This window comes from Ornithodoros turicata, chromosome 2 (assembly GCF_037126465.1).
Source record: "Ornithodoros turicata isolate Travis chromosome 2, ASM3712646v1, whole genome shotgun sequence".
In the NCBI taxonomy this organism is placed as follows: domain Eukaryota; kingdom Metazoa; phylum Arthropoda; class Arachnida; order Ixodida; family Argasidae; genus Ornithodoros; species Ornithodoros turicata.
The window spans coordinates 132,719,234-132,745,152 of record NC_088202.1 but is presented as its reverse complement, the minus strand read 5'-3'; the positions used below and the strand labels follow the sequence as shown (position 1 = coordinate 132,745,152).

Genomic DNA, 25,919 nt, shown 5'->3' with positions numbered 1-25,919 from the left:
CAACTCGCACTTTACAATGAAAGATGAGTCACTAAAAAGGTTAGCCAGCTGTAGGACTCGAACCCACATCTTCTGGATTACCGGTCCAGAGCTCTACCAATTGAGCTAAGCTAACACGCCTCCTCAGCTACTTCCAGGGTCCGTCATCTGCGTCATCTTCTTAGGCAACTTGAGGCCTTGTATGTGATTGTCCCTTCTATGTTGTTCTAGCCTCAGAACATCAGTTCTATCATGTCGCACTTTACCACGTCAACGGTGGATCACGTATAGTGGTGGCGGGTCTCGAAAACTTCGGAAATGTGTAGTACGTCACACTGGATTTTTATTTATATATTCACATGCATTAAAAGCCTCGCAGCATTACAGAAGGGGGCATAACGATGGAGAGGATACAATGATTACATACTTCCACACACCTAGGTGTAATCTGTAGGACTACTCAACGTTCCAACATTTTCTGGTAAGGAATTCTAGTGGCTTATAGCTTCCGGCGGAGATGAGTGCCTGAAGTGTTGGTTGGTTGTGCTAAATGTGGTTTGTAACCTATAAGCAGGACCAACACGGTTTGAGCGATGACGGGTATCGTTCACATACGGGAAACAGGTTTGGCTGAGTTTATAGGTATGAACTAATCTTATTTTCTAACCGTGGGACTGCAACAATAAAAACAGTGGGCAGTGGGGCAGCCTTTAGTTCTTTGACTTCGGAAATGCGTTCTCGATCGTATCTGTTGTAGATAAAGCGGGCTCCTTTATTTTGTACGGACACAAATTGATTCACTAAGTATTTTTGTCAGGGTTTCAAGATAATGGATGCAGATTCCAGTTGACTGTGGAGAACAGTATTGTAGACACGCAGCTTTGTGTCTATAGAGACTTAAGTGTAGTACTCCTTTTAGCAACCCAGCGTTTGACTAGCTTTTTGGGAGACGTCATGGATATGGTAATTCCACAACAAATTGCCTGTTAATTCCACATCCAGATACTTGTCATTACACACTTGTTTCCAAAACAAAAGAATTGCATATGCAAGCATGCATAACCTGGTTCCTTGCTTTAGAGAACTAAACCCTGGAGCACACCATATACAACGGAAGAGTTGGAGGATGTTTCTGCGTTTTACGACGGACTATGTCGTGTGTTCTCGTCCTGTGTTTTACCTCAAACTCAAGGCAACGTTAACGTCATCAAGCTAGCAACATCTATTCTGCTACTCCTGTTATGTTCAGCAAATTCTGCTCGTTCGCAGGTACAGCTTTACGTATTCCCGCTCCCCTGCGCTTTCAAAATTGACCAAACCACCTTAGGCTTCGAAGGTATATTAGGGAGGTCGTCGTTGTAGAATACGTTTAGCATCGTTTACAGCAACTATTGAGCAACAACGTTTTGCCTAGCCCAGTAAGGCTGTTTAGGCAGTAGTTGTTTAGGCCAACCAAAACCACGTTTCTACCTATTAGCTAGTCGATTGAGCACAGAGGTATACCACGAACCATTAGCAGATTCCAGCAATGGATCTTTGAACAAGAATCAGTTCGCCTTGAAAAAATTATATGTTCATTGCTAAGAAAAAGCAACATACCTCTGTTAGTTCTATTGTATTGAAGAGACAGTTCGCTCCCCAAGCATCAGCCCGCAGATTCCACGCGTGGTGTATTCCCTGCTTCAGCGAATGGCTGCTTTGCGTTTTGCCAACTCGGGCTGCATAATTTATTGTCGGCATTATAAATCATTGGAATTACGGTTTGAAATTCGCGCGGATAATGACATGCGCAACGTCAGTGCGTGTCCTCGCACTTCCTTGGCTATGGGCATTCCCTTGGCACCGACTTTGTTCACTGCCTGCTGCTGCTGCTGAATTCTTTACACCCAGCTACAGAGGCTACAAGAAGGAGGTGTGGGAAAGGGCGCTGACACGTAACCGTTTTGTAGAGAATGTCAAACGAGGCGATGAGGACAGCTCCTCAGCGTTGGTGCGGCTCGACCGCCGGATGTGAGGACAAAATAGAATAACTGGAGATACGTGCGTCGAATTTGAACGAAAAGAAAGTTGTATGGAGCCAAATGTTACTACCAGAGCGAACTGCTCATTTAACATGTTTAGTATCTGTGGTATACTTTCACCAGTGTTTACCATTCCATGTTTACTATGAATCATTCACATTTTACCCATAGCAACATATCACCTGTAGTTTGGCGCTCTGCGGCCTCTGTGTCATCGATACGCGGCTTACAGATGGTACACGGGTAAGATCGCATGTGCAGGTGGAAGTGTTGAGCACAACAGCCGTACTTCTCCTGGTGTCAGCAGTGGATTCCGCTACAACAATCGTGCCTCGCATCGGGCTCAAACTCTGCTCTCACTATGGACTCCGTAGAGCAAAGCCTTTCCTGATCCTGTGCCTGTTCACGTTCCTCGCAGCCATGTTCTGCTCGACCACCACACTTGCTGCTCCGCTGCTTTACTTCATCGATAGGTGGGCTCCGCTAAGTTGGTGGCATACTGTGTTTCCATTTGCGATGTAGCTTTTCCCGGTGTGTTGTGTGGCGAAATGCTTTCAATGTGTGGATCATCAGAACCACTTTAATTCACGACTGTGTGTTTTTTTTTTTTTTTTGCATGTTCATCTTTGTTTATAGAGTGTTGCAATTTCTGCATAACGAACACTTGGACACCACCTCCGAGCATTCTGCACGCTATCGGTCCCAGGACAACACTAACGCATCCACGGGAAAAGACGCAGATGATCTTTTTGATAAACTTGCAGAGGTAACAAGAACCTTCTTTTTCCACCTTTGAAATGCTTATCTCTCTCAGCGGTATCCACAAGTATCAAGCTTTTTTGCTTCAGGCCGTGATTCGCATGAGATCTGCAAGGCCTTCTCCACGAAGACAGCGTGGAAGACGTGGCAGAGCCGGACACACCGATTATACTGACGCCAAAGAAATCCTTAGTGATAGCGTGAGTAAGCGGGCCTTCGCAGGGATCTCCATAGGTATTGAATCGATCCCTATTGAACAAGTTAGCGTCTCAAACCACCAATAGAGTAACAAGGGTAGACCGCGTGACAAAAAGTACAATGCAGGGACCGTGATATTTGCCTGAACTGTGCGAGCGGGTATGGTCGGTAAGCGCCATAATTCAGCACAACTCCAGGGGGAACGAAATCGAAAACTGTCTCGAAATCCATTACTGACCTGAACAACAGGCCGGTTACCTGGGTCATTCCGCGTTAGCGTTCTGGCGTCACATTCCTTATCAAATTTCTGTGTTACAGTGCGATGCGCTCACTTCTACCCCTACCCCTACCCTACCCCTACTTCTACCCCTAGCATGGAGTACTGAGAACGTGAACACTCCACATAGCTTTCAGATACCCCTGCTGCCGAAAATCATGTGGGTTATTTCCTTGCCTTATGTAAGCATGCTGACTTGAAAACCTAGCTAAACAGGCTAGTACGTACCTTACACGCGATGTTCACTGCGGTAGCAGCCACGCTGAAAAAATGTGCAACATGCAGTTTCTAACCCGAGGCCCTTCTCTAACAGTGTGCTTCTCCTGACCATCGCACCCCTCTCAAACGAAGACATTCTTTAGCGTCCACACGAGAATTCTCAAGCATGATCATTGGCGATGAAGCAACGAGTCCAGCGGACGTACGGCGCACCGAACGGCGCATGGAACGGCGCCCTTCTATCCTGAAGTCCACCCCGTCTTCTGCAAAGGCCTCGAGGCGATCGTCCGTGGTCGACTTTGCGCCTGTAGAGAAAAGTGCAAAAACAGAAACTAATCAAAATAAGAAAAGGTTAGTTCAATCTTCACCTAAGCTTCTTAACCGTAGAAATTATTCTTCAAAAACAATGTTTACTAAAAATGTATATTATCCGGATCGCCGGTGCATGAGCTACCCTACACTGTGTTCAGCGTAGTGCGGAGACGTAGTTGAAGTATGTCCGCAAACACACATATTCCAGTGTTTATGTCGAACGTAGTGAGCTTTGTGTTTTCCATCCTCTCGTGACACGTGGATACGAAATCTTCTGAAAGCCTCACAGGAATAACTCAGCGCGGTGTTGACGTTACTGCGTCAGACCTCAGAAGCGCCGCTGTGATCACGACTTTTGGAACCGCGGTGACACCGCTAAAGCCGCGTTGCTAGATCACAGACGGAACCCAACCCAAACGGAAGCGACAACTGGTATACGCAGTGATGACACTTATTCACGCTTCTTAATGAAAAAAATGGCGTAGGCTGGACGTGAATAATGTCAGTGAGTTATTATAAACATATTATACACACACATGTTCGTCCTGTCCGACTGATCTGTGCTCTGTCAGGTGCTTTTAAACGCAGGTCAATTGCGGAACATTGCGACACTATTCATGGCGCGGGAGGGGACAAGAACACGACACCCGCGCACAACCGCCTTCTACTAACTGGCTTACTTCGTCAAGGATTAAGGACTAAGTGGGGGCGCTTAATCACTAAATGGAGGATAGAGGGGCGGGCTGGTGATATAGATCCATAACGTAAAAATCCGAGTCTGGGGGACAAAAAAGAACAGACAAGATTGTCACACATATCTTGTGTTTCTTTTTAGTTTTTTTTTTTTTTTTTGAGGGGGGGGAGGTTCTTTTGGCGTGCGCCGCAAATCACCGACGCACTGTGCTGGAAGCAATATTTACCTCCCCCACATTGCTACCGTCCTCGGTCGGGATTGAACACGCGGTCTTGAGCTCAGCTAGCAAACACATTACCGACTGAGTTACCGAGGTGTGAACCTGGGACCTAGAAACCCCAATTCTCCCTTGGTCAACTCAATGAACGGCGAGCTGACGCAGGCTTCTTATTGATGAGTCCAGCTTCTCTTATCTTCCTTCCGCGTTGTTTGCGGAAGGCGACGCACATTGACGCACAGGCGGGCAGGATATTTTTTAGGGAATTCGCATGTTCCCTAGTTCGGTCGTTCACGTACCTGCATGATTGCCCGATGTATTGCCACCTGCACGAGAACGGAATCGTATACACTCCTGCTGCGAATACACTCATCCTTGTGTGTGTGTTTGCTTTAGGCGAATTAATCTGTTGTCGCACCGGAAGATAACCTCAACCTTGAGTTCGGCCGCTATCTTCCGAATTTTATGGGATACCCGAGGCGTTTTGGTGCCTTTCTTGGTGTATGTCTTTATCTCTAGGTTTCTTCACAACGTGGCCTGCCGCCTAGATGAAGACAAAGTTGGCGTCGTATCTCGGGGGTTGGAGGTCCTCCCTTCGAAGGATAAAGGACTCCATGACAGTCCACCCAAAAGACGAGTATTTAATGTAGTTGAAGAGCTGAAATCTAAAGACCTCTTTCTGCTCGAAGCAGACAAGGAGTCACGATTCGTGATTCTTGACAGGGTCCTACTACACGAGAGCAGACGGGATGATTGGGAAAACCTTTGAAATCCTTCCGAAAAATCCCGCCAATAGAAACAGAGGAAGTCCGAGCGACCTTTGACGTTGCAGGCCTGGGAAAAAGATAAATACGTATTGGAACAACAAAACTGTCCAGCCTGTACTCTTCTTTGTAATCACCAAATCAAATCAGCAATCTGCAAAGACCAACAAACGACAACTGCTGTTCAGAGCAATCGTTTCAGGGTGACACATGGCAAAAGGATTTGGCGGAAAAACAGCCGTTCCCGATTAAAGCTCCAACACCCTCTCGAGAATCTCCCAAGACTAGCACGAAAAAGATCGGATCCTTCTCAGTAGTCGTAGGGGACCTCCACTATAGCTTGGACTCCATCATCCGACTTTCCGCTGCCAGGGATGCAACTGAAGAACATAGCTTAACAAGGCTTCAGAATCATACCGGCATTACGATCACAGACTACACCAGGCTCGTCGAATTGTACCTCCAATCCACTGTCATGGACACTGGAGGAAAAGTTCTTCGTCAGAAATCAGGCATATGCATTGGGTTATCGCTGGCCCCGGCGCTAAGCGAGATCTACCTGTCAAAGTGAGACAGTTGAACGTATATCAGGGACACGGTTATGTATAGCCAGATACGGTGGATGACATGATACCCCACGACGAGAGCCATCACGATCAAGAACTCTGCGATCTCCTCCAACAAGCCCTATTCAAGCTTCACACCAGCACTGAGGGGCCAGACGAACAAGGCAGCATCCAGTTTCTAGACAGCAGGCTTAAAGATGTCGGCAGCTCACTTGTTGAGAGTACCGCCAACGAACCGCCAAGAGTCTCCTCCCCTTCGACAGTGCCCATTCTCGATTCGTGAAGAACGCTTTTGTAACTACGGTGACGACGTCCGCAATCCTACGGTCGTGCTGTCACTTGATTCCTTCAGCCTTCGGATTTCAACTCGAAAGGCTCAAGATGGCGGACCCGGAAGCAACTGTGAAATAATGTCCAAAGAGGACCTACCCAGAGATGAATACAGTGAAGACCAACCAGCCAAGAAGAAAGTGATGATCCAACATCACCATCGGGCATCCGATAAAATTCGGAAGATAGCGACCAAACTCGGCGTAGAAGCTCTCTTCCGGTGCGACAACAAATTAGCTAGCTTTCCAAATATGATAAACAAAACCAGAGAGACTTGCCCGAAGAAGACTTGCCGAAGTACACAGCATGAGTGCGTATACGAATTCGATCTCGTGCGGACGGCAATACATCGGACAATAGCAGCTGACATACAGCGGCTCTGAAGCCCGCCTTCTGTAAGACCATGTGCGTAGTCTTCCGCAAAGGACAAGAAGAAAGGGAGACAACAGAAGCTCGACTCGTCAATCAGAACGGAGAAGCCTCAGCCGCCTCAGCTCGCCGTCCATTGAGATCACTAAGAAGGACTTCGTGTTTGTAGGTCACGGGCTCACACGGAGCTGCAGTCGTCCTGTCTGCACTGTTTATTAACCCGTGTCCTACTCTTTTTGCTGCAGTTCTTTCACCATATGCATATACCGGCTTCCCCTGTACAATCGTTCGTTGATGCGAGTTAGTGTCCTAATAAGTCTGTAAGCTCCGCAGCACGTGGAAGTGAAGGGTGAACATGTATCCTGGGCTGGTTCTGGATAGCTATATACTCCTTCATCTTATAATGTTAGGCAAACTACGTAATTTGGTTAATATTATCGAATAAATCAATGCATTATACTGCATATACTGCTCCCATTTGCACTTGCGTAGTCCTGAAGGCACCAGAAAGGCTGTGGTACAACACGAGAGCCTATTATCCGACTCTCCGAAGGCCCCGAGTCCGGAACCTATGCGCTCAGTGGATCTTCGCCCCAGAGGCTCACGAGCATCAGTGCAAACGTTATCAGGATCCCTCAACACTACCTTCTACACGGTACGAGGAAGTCGAGGGACGCTGGTCGAAGAAATCGAAGGATACGGATTCGTCAGGCGCCACAGCTTGGCAGGGACGCGCCGAGCTTCGATGGGTAGAGCTTCTAGTGTCTGTATGTATGCCTTTAGAACTATAATTATTACAGGGTGTATTTAAATTAATTACGGGGGATGCCTTAGCGTCGAAGCGCAGGGGATGGAAACCATGCATTGGAAAACTAGTGCTTTGTACAGGTGTGGACAACAGTTTACGGTTTTTCTTCGGTGCTTTCTAGCGCGGGCTGAAGCGGCGGAATTCACTGTTTCGGAGGGGTGTAAGGGTGAGATACCGCGGTAGTTCCGCGGTGGAGTGGAACGTACCGCGGTGTGTCGCTAGCAGTGATCGGAAGCACTTGAAGTACGAAGCACTCAACTACAACTTAAGTACATTTCAGTTTGTGCACTCTTCTACGGGACTTTCCTTTCAAGTACTCAAGTACCCAATTGCCAATATAAACACAAAGCTTGGTCGCAAAATCATTTCTTTCGGTTCATGTTAATGAATCAGCTGTAAATTATCAGCGTTTTCTAGCTAGCATTTGTGAAGAATGCTAGCTAACAGTTTACTAAAGATAACAGTCGCAACATAATTACCTTACATTTTATCACTACCAAGTGTTTAAACGTCCAGCGATATGACCTAAATTTGTAATGTACTTGAGTACTTTAAAGTACTTTAGAGTACTAGAGTACTTTAAAGTACTGCTTCGACCCCTGCGAAGCAGTAAACTCGCCGGCTTCCGCCCACCGTTACGGTGTCGCACCGAAGAAAATACACACCGCTGCTCGCGTGTTTCGCAAACTTTTCTCCAGACCCGTACGTTTTTCGTTGGCTGTGACTTCTTTCAGCTTCCTGGCGGGAAGCGGGAAGACGACAGATGTCAATAGGAGCAAAAATGTAGTAAAAATAGCAGCAGAGTGGCAAAACTCATATGACAAATGAGAAAATATATTTACCTGATCCAGTATAGATAGATATAGCCCACCAACGCTTTGCCCTCAAAGCTCTCTTGACTTTTGGACACCATAGGACTTCGATCCTTATTGTGACAGGGCTCATTATTTCATTCCCTACATCACCACCAGCAATGGGGTGGAGTATCGCCCATTCATCATCTCAATAAAGTTGTTGTTGTAGATTTACCTGCACGTTCGTAAGACAGCCCATGGGGTGGGCGAGAGCTAATGTTTTCGGTGGTTTTCGTTTTACCAAACTGGTTCTCAAAATTTTTGCTGAACGCAATGTATTTCGGGATTCCTTTATTTGAACAGCACCTCTGTTTCTATTTTTTTTGTTTTTTTTAGTAATACAGAACCAGGACCGTAACGTTTTCGGTTAACATAGCGACACGTAGCGAATTCTAGCGCTGAGATAGCTTGATTGGCTGAAGAATTTTCGTCAACTTGTTCACCTCGAAAGGAATAATACTTCCGATAGCGAGACTTGTATTCTACGTATACCATCTTTTTTTGTAATGCAACACTTCCGTTTCATTTCTAGCTCAAATCACTGCCCTCAATGAAATGGAAAAGGCTACGAAAGCACGCGAACGGTAAGGACACACATACTTTGGTCCATTTGTCTAGCACTGACACATAAGGACTGCTTAGCGCTGCAGTTATGCACTGTGCCTGTCGGTGCACGTACTTGCTACAGCAACGTATATTGAAGGCGCGGCGAAATAAAAATTTGCCATCCCTTTTTCCCGCGTTATGCAACAATGTTTTCTTGAGAAGCAACAACGAGTGCAGCTAATCTGTAGCCCGCGAACGAGGCCCCTGATCTGCTCAACCTGTAGAAACCACCCACAAGTGGCGGATCCAAGGGTCCGAGGATCCGAGGGTCTGGATCCGCCCCTGCCACATCATTACAGAGCGTGTAAACTAACGAGGTAGCTCGCAGTCCTTTCTGCTCCTCGCACAGGCCTGCTGACGTCACGCGGAGTTTCTTTCACCGGCCGTCTTCGGTAACTTTGATTGCACAGTGACAAATACACCACACACCGGAAATATTGTGCGTGGTGGGTTTCGAGCGGTGTTTCGAACATCACTCCCATGCCAGCCAGTGGAGTCTAAATGGGGGTCAATAGTAAACGTTACACACGCTATAATGCAATGACCATGTCTCATAGAAACGACGTAATGTGACTACGCAGGTTATTGAGAATTGTCGCTTTGCAGGAGACGCTTAGATATGAGAAGCGCGTTCCTCATCGCACCTGCCATAGTCTGCATGCTGGGCAGTCTATCCAGCCTCGCTACAATACCTGGGAAAGAAGCTATCGTGGCCCTACTGCAGCAGTGAGTATATTGCTCTTGCACGAACTAGAATTCAATGAGATCACGAAATGAACTGAGTAGTGACGGTGCTGAAAGGTACCTCACTGAAGGGTAGTGAGTTGCTTACACACTGGCATGATGTCATTTTGACGTAGAGCTACGTCATAGGTAGATATCGCAATCGGTGAGGCTGTGCTGTATTGATAACGGATGAAAGTTTCGTGTGATCACGCATAGATCACCGGAAATGGTGCGGGCAATGGGTGTCTGATGCGCAGTTGAGGGCACGACCGTGGTCAGTCGCCCAACAACCACCGCGGGTAGCACGCCTACCGTGTCTGGCAGGGCAATGGCTCCTTACGATGTTGGCATATATGAGACGATAGTACAACCCAGACCACAGAAAACGTGTCAATGAGTCAAAAGGATTTCAACTATCACGGATAACATGCGCGTAGTTCCACGTCAAACCCCAACGACAGTGACCCGAACGCAGCCACCACCGTGATCGATGTTTTTTTTTTTTTTTTCAATTGCCTAACCAAAGAAAGCAAAACAGCAGAGATTTTTGTGAGGGCGTGCAAATATAGACCGTTTTCTGGTGGACGCCGCCATATTGAAAGCGCAGCGCCGTTTAGCCGGGGGAGCACGTTGAAAGCTGTTTATCGCCCAAGCCAAAGAGGAGGAAAGCATACGGACCGTGCGCTTCCTCCCTGGTGTCGCTTTCCTCCTCTCTGGCTTAATCCGGCTGCAAAAGCGTTGAGTGTGAGGCTGACTGGAAAACGATGTAGACATTGCGGCTGGAAAGGCGTTTCCACGTTTCAACAAGCTTCATGTTTCACGCAGTGTCCAAGAAGTCCGCAGGAATCGGACGCTTGCAATCAAAATGGACATAGTTGAAATAAACCTTTGGACGTGGACTGCGATCGTTCTTCCGGCATGCCTGGTCGTCTTCGCCTTCTGCTGCTTGTATTTCTACATGACGAACTTACGCCCCTAGTTAGTATATATAGTTTTCATGCTGGTCGCGCTACAGAACTGTCTATCGATATATTTATTCGTGTAGCGAACTTGGGGAAGCGGACCAGCAGGAAACAGTAACGGCCTCCGCAAAAACCAGGCTCCGGGCGATGGGACCCCTATCGTAAGTTTGACACATTTTGAACAATGTGTCCGTTTCATGGTTTTCAATATTCTTGCCAGAGGGCTGGACTACTTGTTCCTCTACTGTCTCGGAATATACGTCGCTTGTACAGCTGTGGTGATGTTCTCCGGTCTTGAGAGATTGTGAGTGTGAAGTCTTGTCAATAACGTCATGGAAGTCATGTGTGTAAGATATGAGGTGGTGGTGTACTACACCGCGACTGCCGCCGATATGATCTACCCTATTCGCATTTTTCGCCAAATCGACGCCGCAGAGCGGTGAAACCCTGGACTAGCCGATCCAGGTACAAACGGCCGACCCCGCGTTCACTTGCGGAGAACTTGCTGCTTTTCGCATGGGTCGCTCAGCTGCACATATATTTTGCTGTTGAAATCATGGATGAAGGAACCAGTGCAGACTACGACCAGCAAACAAAACCAAACGACGTTTGTTCTGTGCCACAATGTGACTATGCGCGCCGAGGGGACAGCAAAATGAGCAAACCTGTTACATCAGCAATGCTTATGTGTGTATGGCAGAGCTCTTGGAGCGGTACAGCCTACATATCTGATGAACGTTCTTTTTCTTTTCTTTTTTTTTTGTCTGAAGCAGACCTCTGTGCTAATCACGTCAGGAAGGAAGCAAAACCTAGTCTATAGGCAAAACAGAACAATATTTTTCAAACTTGAGTAGTCATTATGTGCAATAAAGCGCAAGGAATAGCGCGAAACCTATACCAAGTCAGTTTTGTAACTGTGCATTTGAGTCAGCGCGTCAAATCACTTGGGAAAGAATGCAGAAATAACGCGACGTTTCGTTAAGGTTTCCCAAAAACATGCGCACCAGTGACACACGGATGTGACAACATTACTTTGTAATATCTTATCTGTAAGGGAGCATCAGCACAGATATCATGTTCCTGACATTCCTGCAGCGCAGGACACTCGCTGCTTGCTATTTCGGCCTCGCCGAAAAACGGTAAAAGACTTCGGTAAACGTGAAATTCACCTTCACGAAGTATGGTTGATCAAACATGCCGGAACTTCGCAATTAATACGCGACAACTGTATCCTTCTCTTTGGACAACGGGGTTACGCCTGCCAGAAGTATATGAGCAGCGTTTAATACTCGTTCGCCTTCAACGCATCAAGAATCAACATTGCAGTTCAGAAATCTCAAAATCGAAACTAAGCGACAACCTGGATACGTCCGCCATGTTGGAGTTAAGATGCGCCACCACCACGTCGCGCAAAACGCAAATAGGGTACTTGTCCTTGTGCAAATTACGAGTAGGACAGTGGTAAGTAACTTGCAACGAGCATATGTTGTGAGGTCCTTGTCATTAACTTGCTTGTAACTTGTAGTAACTTTACATAATATTTATAAAAAGTTACCAAGAGCAGCACAGGTGTCGTTTTTGCAATTGAGTTATGCGGCCAGGCGGACATCCTCTGGAAGAGAGTGTGTAAGTATAAGATGATTAATTACCTAAACTCCATTAACAACCTCTTTCATTAGGAAATTTTGGGCAAAAGCGAGATAGCAGAACGGGAGACAATCTTCGTTGAAAGCCATTCTAGCTTATAACCCTGTCACACGGGCGGTCTCCAAAGACCATTGAAACCAACGACCATTGAAAATGCGCGTATCGCCCTCAAGTAGGTAACGCATCAATTTCTCAACGAGCATTGGATCCAATGTTGCCTGATAGCTTGACGCCTTACACGCTAGGGAGTGCTACCTGCATTTTCAATGGTCATCGATGTCAATGGGCGTTGAAGACGTCCCGTGTGGCAGTGGTATTAGTCCAGAAAAGAGCGCATTCCTGGAAATGTCCATCGCGAACCGAAAAAAGCGCGCCTCAAGAGCGCATCATCCACACCGACGGAGGCTGATCTGGGCCGAAAAGCGGTTTATCCGGCCAGCAGATCAGTACCTACTCCAATCATCTCCATTACTCCGGATCACGTGACCGCTCTGACGTGACATGAGTTTTGTGCTCCCTGTGTTTGCGGTAGCAGCGGTCTCGGCTTCGGCTCATTTGCATATGAAAATTCAGGGATGCACGTGCACCTTTTACGAGTTGTTAGTGGTGGATTGGCTTTCAACGAAGGTAGCCTATCATTCTGCTATCTTACTTTTGGCCGAAATAGCCTAATTAAAGAGAGTTAGTTAATAAATTATAGGTAATTAGTTATCTTGTAGTCGCATACTTTCTTCGAGGGGATGTCCGCCTAGCCGTTATAAGTCAAGCACAAAAACGACATCTGCGCAGCTCTCATAGCTTTTTTATAAAAATTCTGTGATGGATAAAAAAAAAACACCCTGCATAGGTTAGTAGTGTAGGGTTATAGGGTACTTGTATAGGACACAAACCTGCACCTGTTGTACTTGTCCATGTCTTGTTTCACTGATTCGGATACCGCTTTCACATTCAGGCTGCCTCAAGTAAGCCTTCTATCCATCACGTTGGTAGTGGTGTCATTCAAAGTGCCCTGGTCAAGGACTGAGCTCGTCACTGTGGAGTTGGTCAAATCTAAGCTCCCTTGGGGCGCTCTCTTAATGCTTGGCGCCTCTCACGCCGTTACGCAACTTGTGCTGGTAGGATAACTGTTTAGTCTCAGTTGTGCGGAAACACTGTGTGACTCTCTGTCGTTTCAGAAGAAAGATCTCGTGGGATACACAATGCGATATATTCACATCAATAAATATTTTTGGACCCATCAGCCACCCATCGTGAGTCAAACCGTCCTGGCAACGTTCGCATCTCTAATGGCTGAAAGTACCAACAACGCTGTGCTTACTGGTGTCCTTATGGATGTTATCAAAGGCGTTGTAAGCACGTTACTGTTACTGTCAAAAACGAGTAGTTATTGGATACCGGAAAAAGTGCTTCATGCGACTGCACACTGGGCTTTTCACAGGCTATGGACACCAATAGATACGTGGTTTACTATGCAATACCGGTGGCCATCGGTGCCTGCACCAATACCATCCTACCAATGTCAGTGCCATTGGTGTTTCTACATGACTGCACTGACGTTACCCTCTTGCAACTCGTGAGTGACACCGGTGGTGACATCATGAATCAGTGGCTGAAACTCAATGCATTGTAATTGCAGTTGGTGATTGGCGTTGCGGTGAAGGCACTTCTGATTGCATTGGTGATGTTGTCGGTGAACACCACAGGACGCGTACTGCTCAACGTCGCTGATCCTATTGTGCCTTACCATCGCCCAGTGATCTTCAACGCTACCAATTTGACAATCACCGGCGAAGAAGTCCCATAGAATTTGTACAAATGAACGCTGGAACAGCACTGATCAATGCTTTTAATGTCGCTTGGGGCCAATACAGAAGCTCCTACTACAAAATAGTATAGACGTGCAATTCATCAGATTTATCCATGCAATAAATGCGATGTACCTTGGCATGGTGCGTATACCTTCCTATACCTTGATATGCTTAAAGACAACGCCAGCGAGACGAAAGGCTTCTGCTGTCCCCGCTTCACTACGTAGACTTTCGCTGTTCCCCCAACCGCCGGAGACTATTTCAAACACCGCAACCAGCTGCACCCCACGCTTGCTCTCTACTCCCGGTGGTGTCAGAGAACACCGCTGTAGAACCTATCTTTTTCTTTCGATGGGTTTGGGGTATATACCCTGCCAACTAACCAGAGATAGCGCAGTACGTGGGTACGCGCAGAACATGCAGAGTACGTGGACATGCGCAAAAGCCAATCCAGTTTGGGACGCGCGCGATATTTGAGTGCGTATAGCTAACGGCTTCAGATTGAATCATCACTGTCCTTGTTAACGCCAGGTAAGTTTAAGTGTTGCAGGTCATGTGTGTTTCAGTCAAGGAAAATTTACGTAGCAGTATCAGGGGTATACAGCAATGTTATTCCAGATATATTGACCATATCGTCATAATTGAGGTTGTCTGCCTTGTGACACCGGAATGGCCAGAAAGAGAATGACCTTAGCGACCGCAAGAAGCGGGTAAGTTCAACGTTTCGGCGGGGTGGAAGGGTCCGCTGTTAGAGACACACAGAGGTAGCTTCCATCCCAGGCACACCCAAGGGACACCGGAACTACCACTGTGTGTCGCTAACAGCGCACCCTTCCACACCTTCGAAGCAGTGAACTCACCCGCTTCCGGCAGCCGCCAGGCGTCGCACCGAAGAAAAAGTACGTCGCTCGCGTGTTCCGTAAGCTTTTGTCCCAACGTGTAGTATCATGTAGTATTTAAATTGACTGTTCATCGTAGAGTAGCATTTCATCAGTGCCGACTAGAAAACTTTGTGTGCGGTGCTTTTCGAATGTCATCATTGTCCACCATGATCAAAATGTACACTTAGTCACTAAGGTGACAATAATAATATTTTACATGTGTCAAGCAATTGGTGAGTACGGCGTGACGGGTACTTTTATAATTAGCTCCTTCTGTAGTAAACTAACCCTACACAACAGATACTGAAATCACCAGTGTCATTACTCCGAATCGAAAATTTGCTCAAACCATGCACTACATTAAAGAACATTTCTAGTTCTTGTTTCTTTGTTTCGTAAAAGCTGCCTGTATTCCAGCCCTTCATTCCACAAAATGTACAAATATGTGAAATAAACTATTTGCAATGAGCATTGCAATTGTTGTGGCTTCTTGTGGTCTTGTTTGCGTGTTTCAGAAAACACTCACTTGGATGAAGCACTGTTTCGTTCCCACACTGTAGTTTAAATTTCGAGGTATGCAATGAAGGACCGTTTCCTGTGTAGGGTTGGGGTGTGTACTAACACCCTTCAGTAAAAGGGGTGTACTAGCACTCCCTCAGGAAAGGTGCACAAGAACACCCTTCAGTAAGACAGGGTGCATACTGCCACTCCCTCAAGGAGGGTGTACAAAAACTCCCTAAACAGGGGTATACTAGCACTCCTTCAGGGAGGTTGTACAAGAACACTTTCCTTCAGAACAGAACCTTCGTACAGAAACCTTCATTCTGGGGTGTTCTGTGATGCTTATAGGGCGTCAGGTGCGGGACAATGGACTACACCCCAAAAGGGTGTCGTGGCACCTACCTTTTTTCTTTTCTAGCATGACAAAGAGTGATATTAAACGGTAGAAGCAATTATTTATTTACACATGGTAACGAGACTTTCGTGCACCAGACTGCACTTCTTCAGGTTACAAAAATATGAACCTGGTACAGGAACATATATACAGTTGACGGGGGAGTTTGTGCATGAGAGGGTAACAGGGTGATGGAAATGGTGCAAATACAGGTAAAAATGAAAAGAAAATAAGTACAAACGCAGGGTTATCAGAAGCGCAACATAACGCGAGTCCAAGGGATTACACAGGAAACGAGAACGCATGTAGGTGACGTTCCAGGAATTAAGGATAAAAAGGGGGTTATGGCGACGGAATGAGGACACAGGTGCAGAGTACAAAGGTGACCAGTGGACCGTGTGAACGTGAAGACAGAGATGTATGTTGTGTGTGTGTGGGGGGGGGGTTCAGGAGAGTGTGTAACCTGCAGAGTAAGTGCAGGATTGTAAGTGCAGCCTGTAAGTGCAGAGTGTAACCTGAGGAAGTGCAGTCTCGTGCACGAAAGTCTCGTTACCATGTGTAAATAAATAAGTTGCTCCTACCGTTTAATATCACTCTTTGATTTACTCACCACCGGCAACATGACATCGCCTATTTTTCTGCCTTCGTATCTTCTAACAAGACAATTTAATTTTCTAAACTTTAAAATTCAAAAATTCTAAATCTCTAACATGACATCGGCAGAGGTGAGCGCGGATAACGTTGACAGTACTGGCACCATACACCGGCATATAAGATCCGCGACCGCGCTAGTTGGCATAAGGGTATCCGCAACCGCGGATACTGAGTGTATACGCGCATTCGCAGTCATTATATTTTTAGGAAAAAGTTCACATGATGAAAATGTTATCTTAGAAACGTTTTCATTTTTCAAGTCCAGCTGAGGAACGTTACGTCATCCAGAATTGGGCCGTAAAATCCAGTTAAAGGTACGGCAATGCAAAGTATGACATGCGGATATAAGGTGGATGTCCGCGCGGACCGCAGAGGAGCACGGTTCTATCGGATTTCGAAACGTTATATTTCTATCGCAAACCACGATGTGGCGCTGATGTCCGCGCGGATCCGCGGGTATAACCGCACTGGCGCACACCTCTAGATATCGGCATGTATCATGTCCGACCAGGACCCTCGAGGTTGAACTTTTTCTCATCTCTGAGGATCGCCGGAAACATGAAACTTCAGAAAGACATGCCGATGGGCAGAGGCCCTACCTCTGTCCAGCCGGTGACTGTGTTGGCGGACAACGTCCACTCGAGCACGCTTGTGCGAATCGGTGAGCTCCGGAGCACTCTTCGTGGTTTCCCTGACGATGCCTTTCTTATGAAGAATGTCCCAAAAAATCGTCCACTTGGAGCAACGAGGCCCATTTCTGTTTTCAGCTGGTTGGCAGATATCGAGCTGTTGGACACGCGTCATCCGAACCTCACCTCATCACGCGTTGCAAGCTTCCTGGGCCTTCCGGAACTGAACTATCCATGTTCCCAAAGATTTTTGCAGGTTATCTGCGGTGGCATGGCGATGCGCGGAGAACTCAGACCGGCTTCATGAGGGGTACGGGTTTGGCGTTGCTCGTTCTCGTTCAGACTCTGTCCACGGGCCGGTTTTGCACGTGGACAGGGTCTGGCCGAAACTCTGACGACCGACGTGTAAGACCTAAATCTAAATTCAGTTAAGACCAATGCCCAAATTCAGCCGCCACGTGCGTAAGACTTGCGCGTAAGACTGACCCCGAAGGCTTACGCACATGCCTGCTGTAACATTTGCCATTTTAATTAGCATTTGTGTTTGTGGCGTATTCTACATACGTACTCCTACTACTTTGGATCGGTTCAAATTTCAAAAGTTTGCGAAAATTTTGTAGGACAAACGTTGTAGATAATGTACTGCTATTTCCTGCGGTTGTCAACCATGCTGAATCAGTTAACAGAGCTCTGAAAATGTGCAACGGCTATCTGGACGCGACAACGTCACTTTGAGAGGGGTCACTACATTTATGCACTGCACTGTATGCGTAGCTTGTATCTCTCGTAGCGTGTATCTCTCGTATGTCAGGTACGTACATTTTTGCGCGGTTTTAACTGTTGAGAGGCAGGACGAAGCGCTAAACCACCGACCTGTAACTTTTAAGCTAAACCACCGACCTGTAACTTTTAAGCTAAAAAATTGTGTAAACGAGGACAGAACAAAGAGGATGGACGCAGATGAGCTGTTTAATCTCCAAATGTTGATCTAAGAATGGACGTGGATTTCGTCTGACCTTGACCGTATCTTTTTTGTACTGGTTCACGTACTGGTTCCAGCCCATTGTGGCGCCTTGGGGAATGAGCAGGCCAACAGCGCCGTAGAAGCAGCTCTCTCGCATCGGAAGCAGACCAGTACTGCACTGCTAAAAGGAGACCGTTGTTCCATTTTGCGACGCCCCTGGCTTCCCGCCAAAGGACAACCGACATTCTCCCCCCGCCTATATGCTGAGCAGAGTTGATCCAACGCTCGCTTTCTGCATGCCATGAAACACCACTCGTCAATATGCTGCATTAATTCATCGAATACGACTCGATGGGGCTTTTACAGCTGAGTGGCGTTACCGCTTGAGACAAGTTGACTCTCCCGGATGCTGTCACTGCTGTGCTGTAGAGGATCTGGAGCACATGCTTCTTCATTGCTCACACTACCAACTTTCCCGAACCGCACTCTCCGGGTCTCTTAGTCAGCTGGACTATCGCCCCTTCTCGCTATCAAAATTGCTTGGTCCCTGGCCGTGTCCAGCCCACTAACGCTTAGCGTTCAATGCTCTTCTGACATTTCTGGACACAATCGCACTTCGTTATGTCACTTCCGTATTGTGAAGGGGCTGATTGGTTCATTCCCCACATAACCACCAGCAGTGGGGTAGAGCATCGCCTCTGACGATTAAACTCCCCATTCATCATCGTAAATAAATTTGCTGTTATGTAAACGAGCGCAGATCCCGATAAACGTCACTGTACTCAGCGAAGGAGGCGAGTGCCGCCTTTCAGACCATTGCTTGGGAGCTGGCGATGTTTGCGTGGCATAATTGCACGTGCAGTTTCTGGAAGTTGCTTCAAACTATACTGATACCGATGGCGCTCGGTTCGATATGACAGTGAGAGCATAAAGTTTCCAACTCGAGGGAAGAATAATTGGGAGTAGATTTACACACAAGGTGAGCCAGCCTATGTTTGGGGCGACATGCTGCGAGTGCCGCAGGTTAGGACTGCGGATATAATTTGGGCCACCTGGAATTGTTTTGATGTGCGCCGGAAATCTTCGACACACGATGCTGGAAGCAATGTTTACCTCCCCCACATTGCTAACGTCCTAAGCCGGGATGGAACCCGCGATCTTGAGCTCACCAAGCCAACACGTTACCGGCTGAGCTACCGCGAAGCCAGCTGTGAAAACGAAGGAAGACTGCTCCAGCCCCAGTATGCCAGGTATCTACTGGGTAGTACGAACTACAGAAGAGAGCTCGCCACCATCATGGCAGGTAGGACAATGCCGTCTCAGTCTCGTGAGAACCCAATGCTACACTACGTACGTCGCTTCTTCGGAAACTGCACTCGTGCAAAAGCGCAAAGAGCACTGCACGGCAGATGTGCGCAGTTGCCCTAATCATACTTGTACTTACCTCAGCTTTCGCCAACAGAGATCTCCCCTCACTCCAGCTCACCGCATCTGAGCTTTTTTCGAAATTTCACCTCAATCTCAAGGTCAGTGAGATGAGGGTGAGGCCGTTCTTCTCCGTCCTCATGGCGCCTCCTCTGATGACGCCTCCTGTGCCCTCGTGAGGTTGTCCACCTCTGCTCCACAGAGATATGGCAGCAGATAAGTCTCCGTTCCTCCGTCTCCGTTTTTCCGTCTCCGTTCCTCCGTCTCCTTTACATCAAAAGGATCAGCTGCACTTCTAACCAGGCCGGGTGCAAGTAATGAAATGCCTGCCCTTGAGGGTCTAAACAACAAACTTGAGGGTCAAACAGCCACACACCTTGAATTCGTGGGTTCGCCAAAGTTCGGAGCGAAAACAAACGTCCTCTGCTATCTAGGCTAGGTACTATGTTTGTTTCTGTCACGATTAATTAAACCCTATGCCGCTAAACGCAGCCCCAAAGTAGTTTTTGTTCCTCCACATTGACCTTTTAATGTTTTCCCTAAGCAATATATTTCTCCCATGCAGACATCCATTAGACTACACAGAGTACGCCAGGGCACCTTCAATTTCTATCCAGCCCTCCATCAATTCATTGCGAAGTGGTTTCATTAAACCACCCATCTCATTCGGTCTGACTGGCAGTCTTTTTCTGCTATTGTTTTCGGGAAAAACGACGCTGAGCACATATTGCGCATAACTGATATTTATGATAGTAGAAACTTTCGTAAAATGTGCTTAGTACGTAAAATATAGCCGCTGTTTGTATAATTCATCGTAAGATTTAAAAGTAAGATTTCCTTTTATGCACGCGAGGAGTAACTTCTCCATAGAAGACACGAGATTGCAGCACAGGCAGGAGAACGTAGCGGCGCATTGAGGTAACAAGAACTCTATATCGACCGAGCACAATGTTATCCAACCTAGCACGGCACAGTTGTTCCGTCCAAAAAAGGTGCGTGGGCGCATTTATAAGAAACGTAGCTGTTTGCCTGGCCTTGTGTGGAAGCACTACACACACGCTATATTTACGCACGTTGAACGAGGTAATAATGCCGTCAAATAATGCCACAGAATATTGCTGAACACCCGACAACAGAGAAAGGGCGCAGACAAGCTGAACACACAGCACTTTACACTTACACTTTTACACATACACTTTGCACTTTCACTATTTCCTTGGTCCCTGGCCCCATTCAGCCCACCAACGCTCTGCCCTCAAAACTCTCTTCACCTATCTGGATGCAATAGGACTTCGATCCTTATGGTGAAGGGGCTTATTATTTAATTCCCCGCATCGCCACCAGCAATGGGGTAGAGCATCGCCCCTGGCGATGAAGCTCCCCATTCATCATCTCTCAATAAAGTTGTTGTTGTTGTTGTTGTTCACTTTTACACTTACACTTTCATTTTATGTGGGACATCAGAGGTGGTGACGCATTGGTTCAAGCGGTCGCCGTGAACTTTTACGTGGGAGTAAACCACGAAGGAGAGTGAACCATGTTATACTCGTTGTCTGCGCTCTCAATCGCCATTGCGTATATATCTGATGCAGTATAACGCTCATAGTAAAGACATCGTATGAAAGCCAACAACTACGGCACTACGGCCAAGATATGACCAACTTCAGCTATATGGCGGTGGGGTGGTGTAATGTTGGACGCGGTACTAAGGTATTTCTGCTCGCTTGGTTATAATCTTTAAATTGTTCCCGTTTAAAGTCAGTAGAATATCTCTATAATTATTGGTATACGCTCGTTTTCACAAACGTCTACGACTGCGACCAGTATCTAGGCCTATTATGTTGCAATACTTCCACGGCCCACTGTTCTGGGCTGTGTGCTTTCAGGCCCTGTGTTGCCTTGGCTCTAGTTTCAGGCGCACAGTTGACCTAGCTTTCGAGTGTTAAGGATCGTCGAGTTAGTTTTAAATAGGACCGTACGGTTCATCGAATCTAATTATTCCCTGCATTCGACTGTCTCCAAACTAAGGAGTTATCATGGGGTAGAACCTCTTTCAATCAGATGCTTCGTTGCTCCGCTATCTCTTCACAAACTATATGTAACGACATTTCTAGGTGAGAGCGGCTCCTTGGTTGTGCCGATTAATTTCGTCGCGCTATGGCCATGTGTATTCCACCAAGAACTACAACTATGTCACACTACTGCCTTTCTATGACTATAATCTATTCTACCCTAAACAATTATCGTCTGGGACATCCTTCCCGAAAATATTATTCTCATGCATGAGCCTGTCCCCTATTCAAATATCTCTTCTTCAGCACGTAACATCTACACCTCTCTGTACATGTTACATGCATACGTCCGATTAATTCGCAGGGCCATTACATAATCCCACATTTCCTTAATAACTTGTAAAACTTGTTGATAACTTGTATATATGTACTGTTCGTGTGCACCAATCGCAAGAGTGTTTTCTTTAGCATGCCTCTCCGTTATGTAATGCCACCCTCGTGGGTCTTTACGGTAAATAAATAAACGAAGAGAAGACACACAGAGGACAAACAGCCTCGGGATAGTTCTTACCATTGTTCGGTGCTAGTGCTGGGCTCCTATGCAATTGAATCCATGACACACGAGAGCGGACGAAGAAAGCGAAAGGTGATAGATGAGATGCTGCTACCTTGCAGCAGCGAGAAGGACTACAGAAGAAACACCAAAATAATCAGAAAAACTATAGCCTTTGACCTTTCCCTGAAGTATACCAACGTAGGGTAGTCCGCTGCTAAACATATCGTAGTGTAATAGTTACCAATATGGTTACTGCCTAAATCCAGATCCCGACGCTATCTGGCTTTTTCGATGACTGCCGTACTTCAACTAGTTACCAATAATAATGTTCAATGCGTAACATATAAATTCAGTTTCGCACCACGTGGGGACCATTAATAGGTTCTCACGTGCATACTATGAATATGACAATGGCAAAATATAGAATAGTAGAATCGGAGAAACATTGTAAAACCATAAAAGTAATATGCAACGTGCAATTCTTGAGCTATCGGCTCATGATCGCCTGTAACAAAATTGGGTTTGGGAAGTCTTCGTCTCGGAACATGCTTCGAATACATGTTAGATAACGTGTGAAAAGAAGGGTAAGATCTCACCTTGATTAATTATTTTGAAAGTTAAATATGGAACAAAAATATCAAGTTCCAGCAACACTCACTTTTCACTGATTTTTCGATAGAGTTTGATTACACGGGTTGTAACAGCTCATCCCACGTCATCCCAGATAAAAGTAAAGTACGGTTCTTTGCACCGATGTGAACCTGCGTTGAAAGTTTCACAGCGAAGAGTGTAATAGAAACGGAGAAAATGGGCAACGCGGATACCGAAACTCGTGCGGCGGTGGTGGTGGTGGTGATGGCGAAAGGGCTTGCCGTTGTCGGCCTCACGTATGTGGGCAACGTCACGACTGACGCCCTGGGGGAATGTGCGTCCTGGGCCGACTTCTAAGGGAACTGTGCCGACATATGTCTGAGAGCGTCTGAGGAAAACCCAGGAAAACCTCGTGCGGCTCTGACATCACAGCCCTCGCCGCCGCCAGTCAGGCAGCGTACGAGAAGTCACGTGCTTACAGCTGCCAATGGCGATGGACGCAACTCTGACCTCTGCGACGTCTGCGCTTTGCTCGGGAGTGTTTTCGAGGGCTCGTATCTCGCTAAGTACGACACGTAGAATAATAATTCTTTTTGTCCTTAGTATTCTCGAGTGCAGCACAATGCGTCCATGATGTAATGAACCATAACTATGAAGTGCCCCAACTCCTTTAAACATATAACGGAACAAATTGTAACTCTTGTAATGATCTTACTGCATCAAGCGCTGTATATGAATGGCAGATCTTGAATAGTTACTTCAACGAGTGCAGTCTAAAATGCCGGTAAAGTGTTCCTGAATGTCGCTGATGCCCTGATTTTGCGCTGGCCTTTACTACGGTCGAAGTGAATGGCCGCTTTGTTAGAGTGTGTAGAGGGGATTATGTCCCCTCCACACTCTAACAAAGCGGCCATCAGCAGTAAAAGCCTGAACAGACCCTTTCTTTTCTTCGGGCTGTTGACCCACAATTCGCATGAACCTTTAACACGTCATACCTAACCATTAAAATACAATGCCAATGATGAGGTCGGTGCTCAGAAGAAGAACAGCCTCTGTTCGAAACGGCGGCTCTCGTCCTGAGGCAATTCCCTTCATACTCCAGTACCCGTTCGCTGGAGTTCTACGCAAATGACACTATAGTTTCGGAATCGACTGGAACGGTTGCGACATTTGGGCCACTGCAGGACCAGCGGCAAAATACATTTTCGGTGAATGCGGAATTCATTTCCCGGTCCACCCACCGTGTCCTTTCTGCAGCCTTGCCTCCAGTTAGTATAACAAGCGTTTATAAAATGCGTCAATACAGCCGTCATCGATTTTTCTAAACCAGGTACCTTTCTTCGTGACTACTGTCCACGCTTTCCGTATTTCACCCAATATGATAGCTGCTGAATTTCGCTCTCCCGTGAGCTGAGGACCTTCCTCTGCGTTCTTGTGTTTTTCCTACCCCACCCTGTCTTCCATCTCCGCCTTATCTCCGAAGGAGTTTTCGTTTCGCTTCGCTTACTTTTTCATTCGTCTTCTGCCTCTCATTTTCCTCATCCCTTTGTTGCCGGAGACCCGAGAGTGACCGAGGCTGAATTCAACGCACTCTGGCTCATTTCCAATCCTTGGCACCGCTGCCAACAAGGAAGAAACGGCAGCTTTGGAACGCGGCGGTGATTCGTCTGTGTCATGGTTGCCCGTGGAAATTATGCCGCCCCTCGATAAAATGAGGGCGCTTTCATTGCTTTCTGTGTTTGCAGCGAAACTTTATCTGATTGTGTCTCAGTGTTCCAGTTCCGAATGCGTTTTCAGTTTGCTGACGCAAACTGAATGTGTGTATGAATGAGAAAACATGTAGGATGAGTGAGAGAGTGGTTGGTTTGTCACTTCAGATGACGCGCGCTTGGAAGTCATTGGGGACATGTGTCAGCTTAGCTCAATTGGTAAGGGCCCTGGACCGGCGATCCAGAAGATGTGAGCTCGAGTCCTACCTAACCTACCTCGAGGATAACCTTTTCAGTACAACTTCCTTGTTTCATAAACGGTAATACATTTTGTGAACACCAACTATGAAGGTGCCTCGCGTTGTTCCATTATGCAACAACGCGATTGTTGTGGACCAGCACCACGGAAATTTTCCAGAGTTCGCATACAAAGCGAAGATTACACGTTGAAAATTCTTATTCGCTTGTATTGCTATTGTACTTTGAGCCAACACAGATGGGGTACAGTCACATAAGTACAGTGATGGCCACTAACTACTTCTGCAGTAGTTTAACTATAACTACTAACTACTTTGCAACTGAGTAGTTTAACTAGTAGTTCAACTACTTTTCAGGGGAGTAGTTAAAACTACTTCTTTAACTACTGCAATGTAGTTTAACTACATCTATAACTACTTAACGTTGTCCATCAACATCAATCCCTCGTAGTGCTCCTGGACACCCAAATATGAATCACAAGCAATGATAAACTTATGCTCAACCAATTGCTAAAATTGTCAAATAGAAAGCTTGCGGCGGGATTCTTTGTGTGCGTACGCGATAAACTAAGTTACAGAATTATTTCACAGCAAATGAGGCTTCACTAGACAAGCATTAAAAGTGAAGATTTAGTACACATGTACGACACAATTGCTCTGCACCTCCGTTCTCATCAAACAAGTAGCTCAAGGTAAAAGTCGGAAGCACAATCGTGCCGTAAAGCTTGCGGCAAATTCGGAAGTAGTTCGCGCCTTCAGTAACCTAACTACTCTAGTTAACTACTTAAAATTGTAGTTTAACTAGTAGTTGCCACTACATTTCTGCAAGTAGTTGATAACTACTTTTTAACTACAATCAGGTAGTTTAACTAGTAGTTTAACCACATGTAGTTAACTACTGGCCATCACTGCATAAGTATAATATCTCCAGCTGATAATAATATTAGGCAGATTGAGAGCGGGCGCAGGCGCGAAACCACGTGGTTTGTGTCATTTTTATTTTATATATTTACTTATTTATTTATCTTTTTCATTTTTAAATCCAGATTTCTTAACGAGAATATTGTGCGTGTTTGCTGTAAAGCACGCAATTGTGCTCCGAGTACGTCGTCGCGTATGACGAGTCTTTTCGCAAAATGGTCATTGTACCAGAGCAGGACAAAAGTTTACGGAACACGCTCCGACGCAATCCTTCCTCAGAGAGACACGCTAGTAGCGGATGGTACCGTA

General features: G+C 46.5%; 1 protein-coding gene and 1 non-coding gene across 5 annotated transcripts in view; one reads left to right on the top strand and one right to left on the bottom strand.

Moving 5' to 3' along the window:
* The window catches only part of LOC135386161 (uncharacterized), a 93,600-nt gene extending 79,347 nt beyond the window's left edge, over positions 1-14,253 (top strand). For 2 of the 4 annotated variants that reach the window (XM_064615926.1, XM_064615925.1), the window contains 14 exons: positions 2,262-2,473; positions 2,637-2,766; positions 2,849-2,959; positions 3,548-3,804; positions 7,198-7,472; positions 8,900-8,951; positions 9,580-9,699; positions 10,525-10,677; positions 10,745-10,822; positions 10,882-10,965; positions 13,261-13,423; positions 13,484-13,657; positions 13,747-13,881; positions 13,945-14,253. In XM_064615926.1, coding sequence (XP_064471996.1) covers positions 2,262-2,473; positions 2,637-2,766; positions 2,849-2,959; positions 3,548-3,804; positions 7,198-7,472; positions 8,900-8,951; positions 9,580-9,699; positions 10,525-10,677; positions 10,745-10,822; positions 10,882-10,965; positions 13,261-13,423; positions 13,484-13,657; positions 13,747-13,881; positions 13,945-14,112 — 2,112 coding nt within the window. In that variant the 3' untranslated portion in view covers positions 14,113-14,253. The remainder of the gene's footprint in view (positions 1-2,261; positions 2,474-2,636; positions 2,767-2,848; positions 2,960-3,547; positions 3,805-7,197; positions 7,473-8,899; positions 8,952-9,579; positions 9,700-10,524; positions 10,678-10,744; positions 10,823-10,881; positions 10,966-13,260; positions 13,424-13,483; positions 13,658-13,746; positions 13,882-13,944) is intronic. The other 2 variants (XM_064615927.1, XM_064615928.1) reach the window with 2 other exon arrangements.
* On the bottom strand, positions 43-115 carry Trnat-ggu (transfer RNA threonine (anticodon GGU)). The gene has a single exon. It is a non-coding gene; the product is annotated as a tRNA-Thr (tRNA).
* Positions 14,254-25,919: the final 11,666 nt, after the last annotated feature.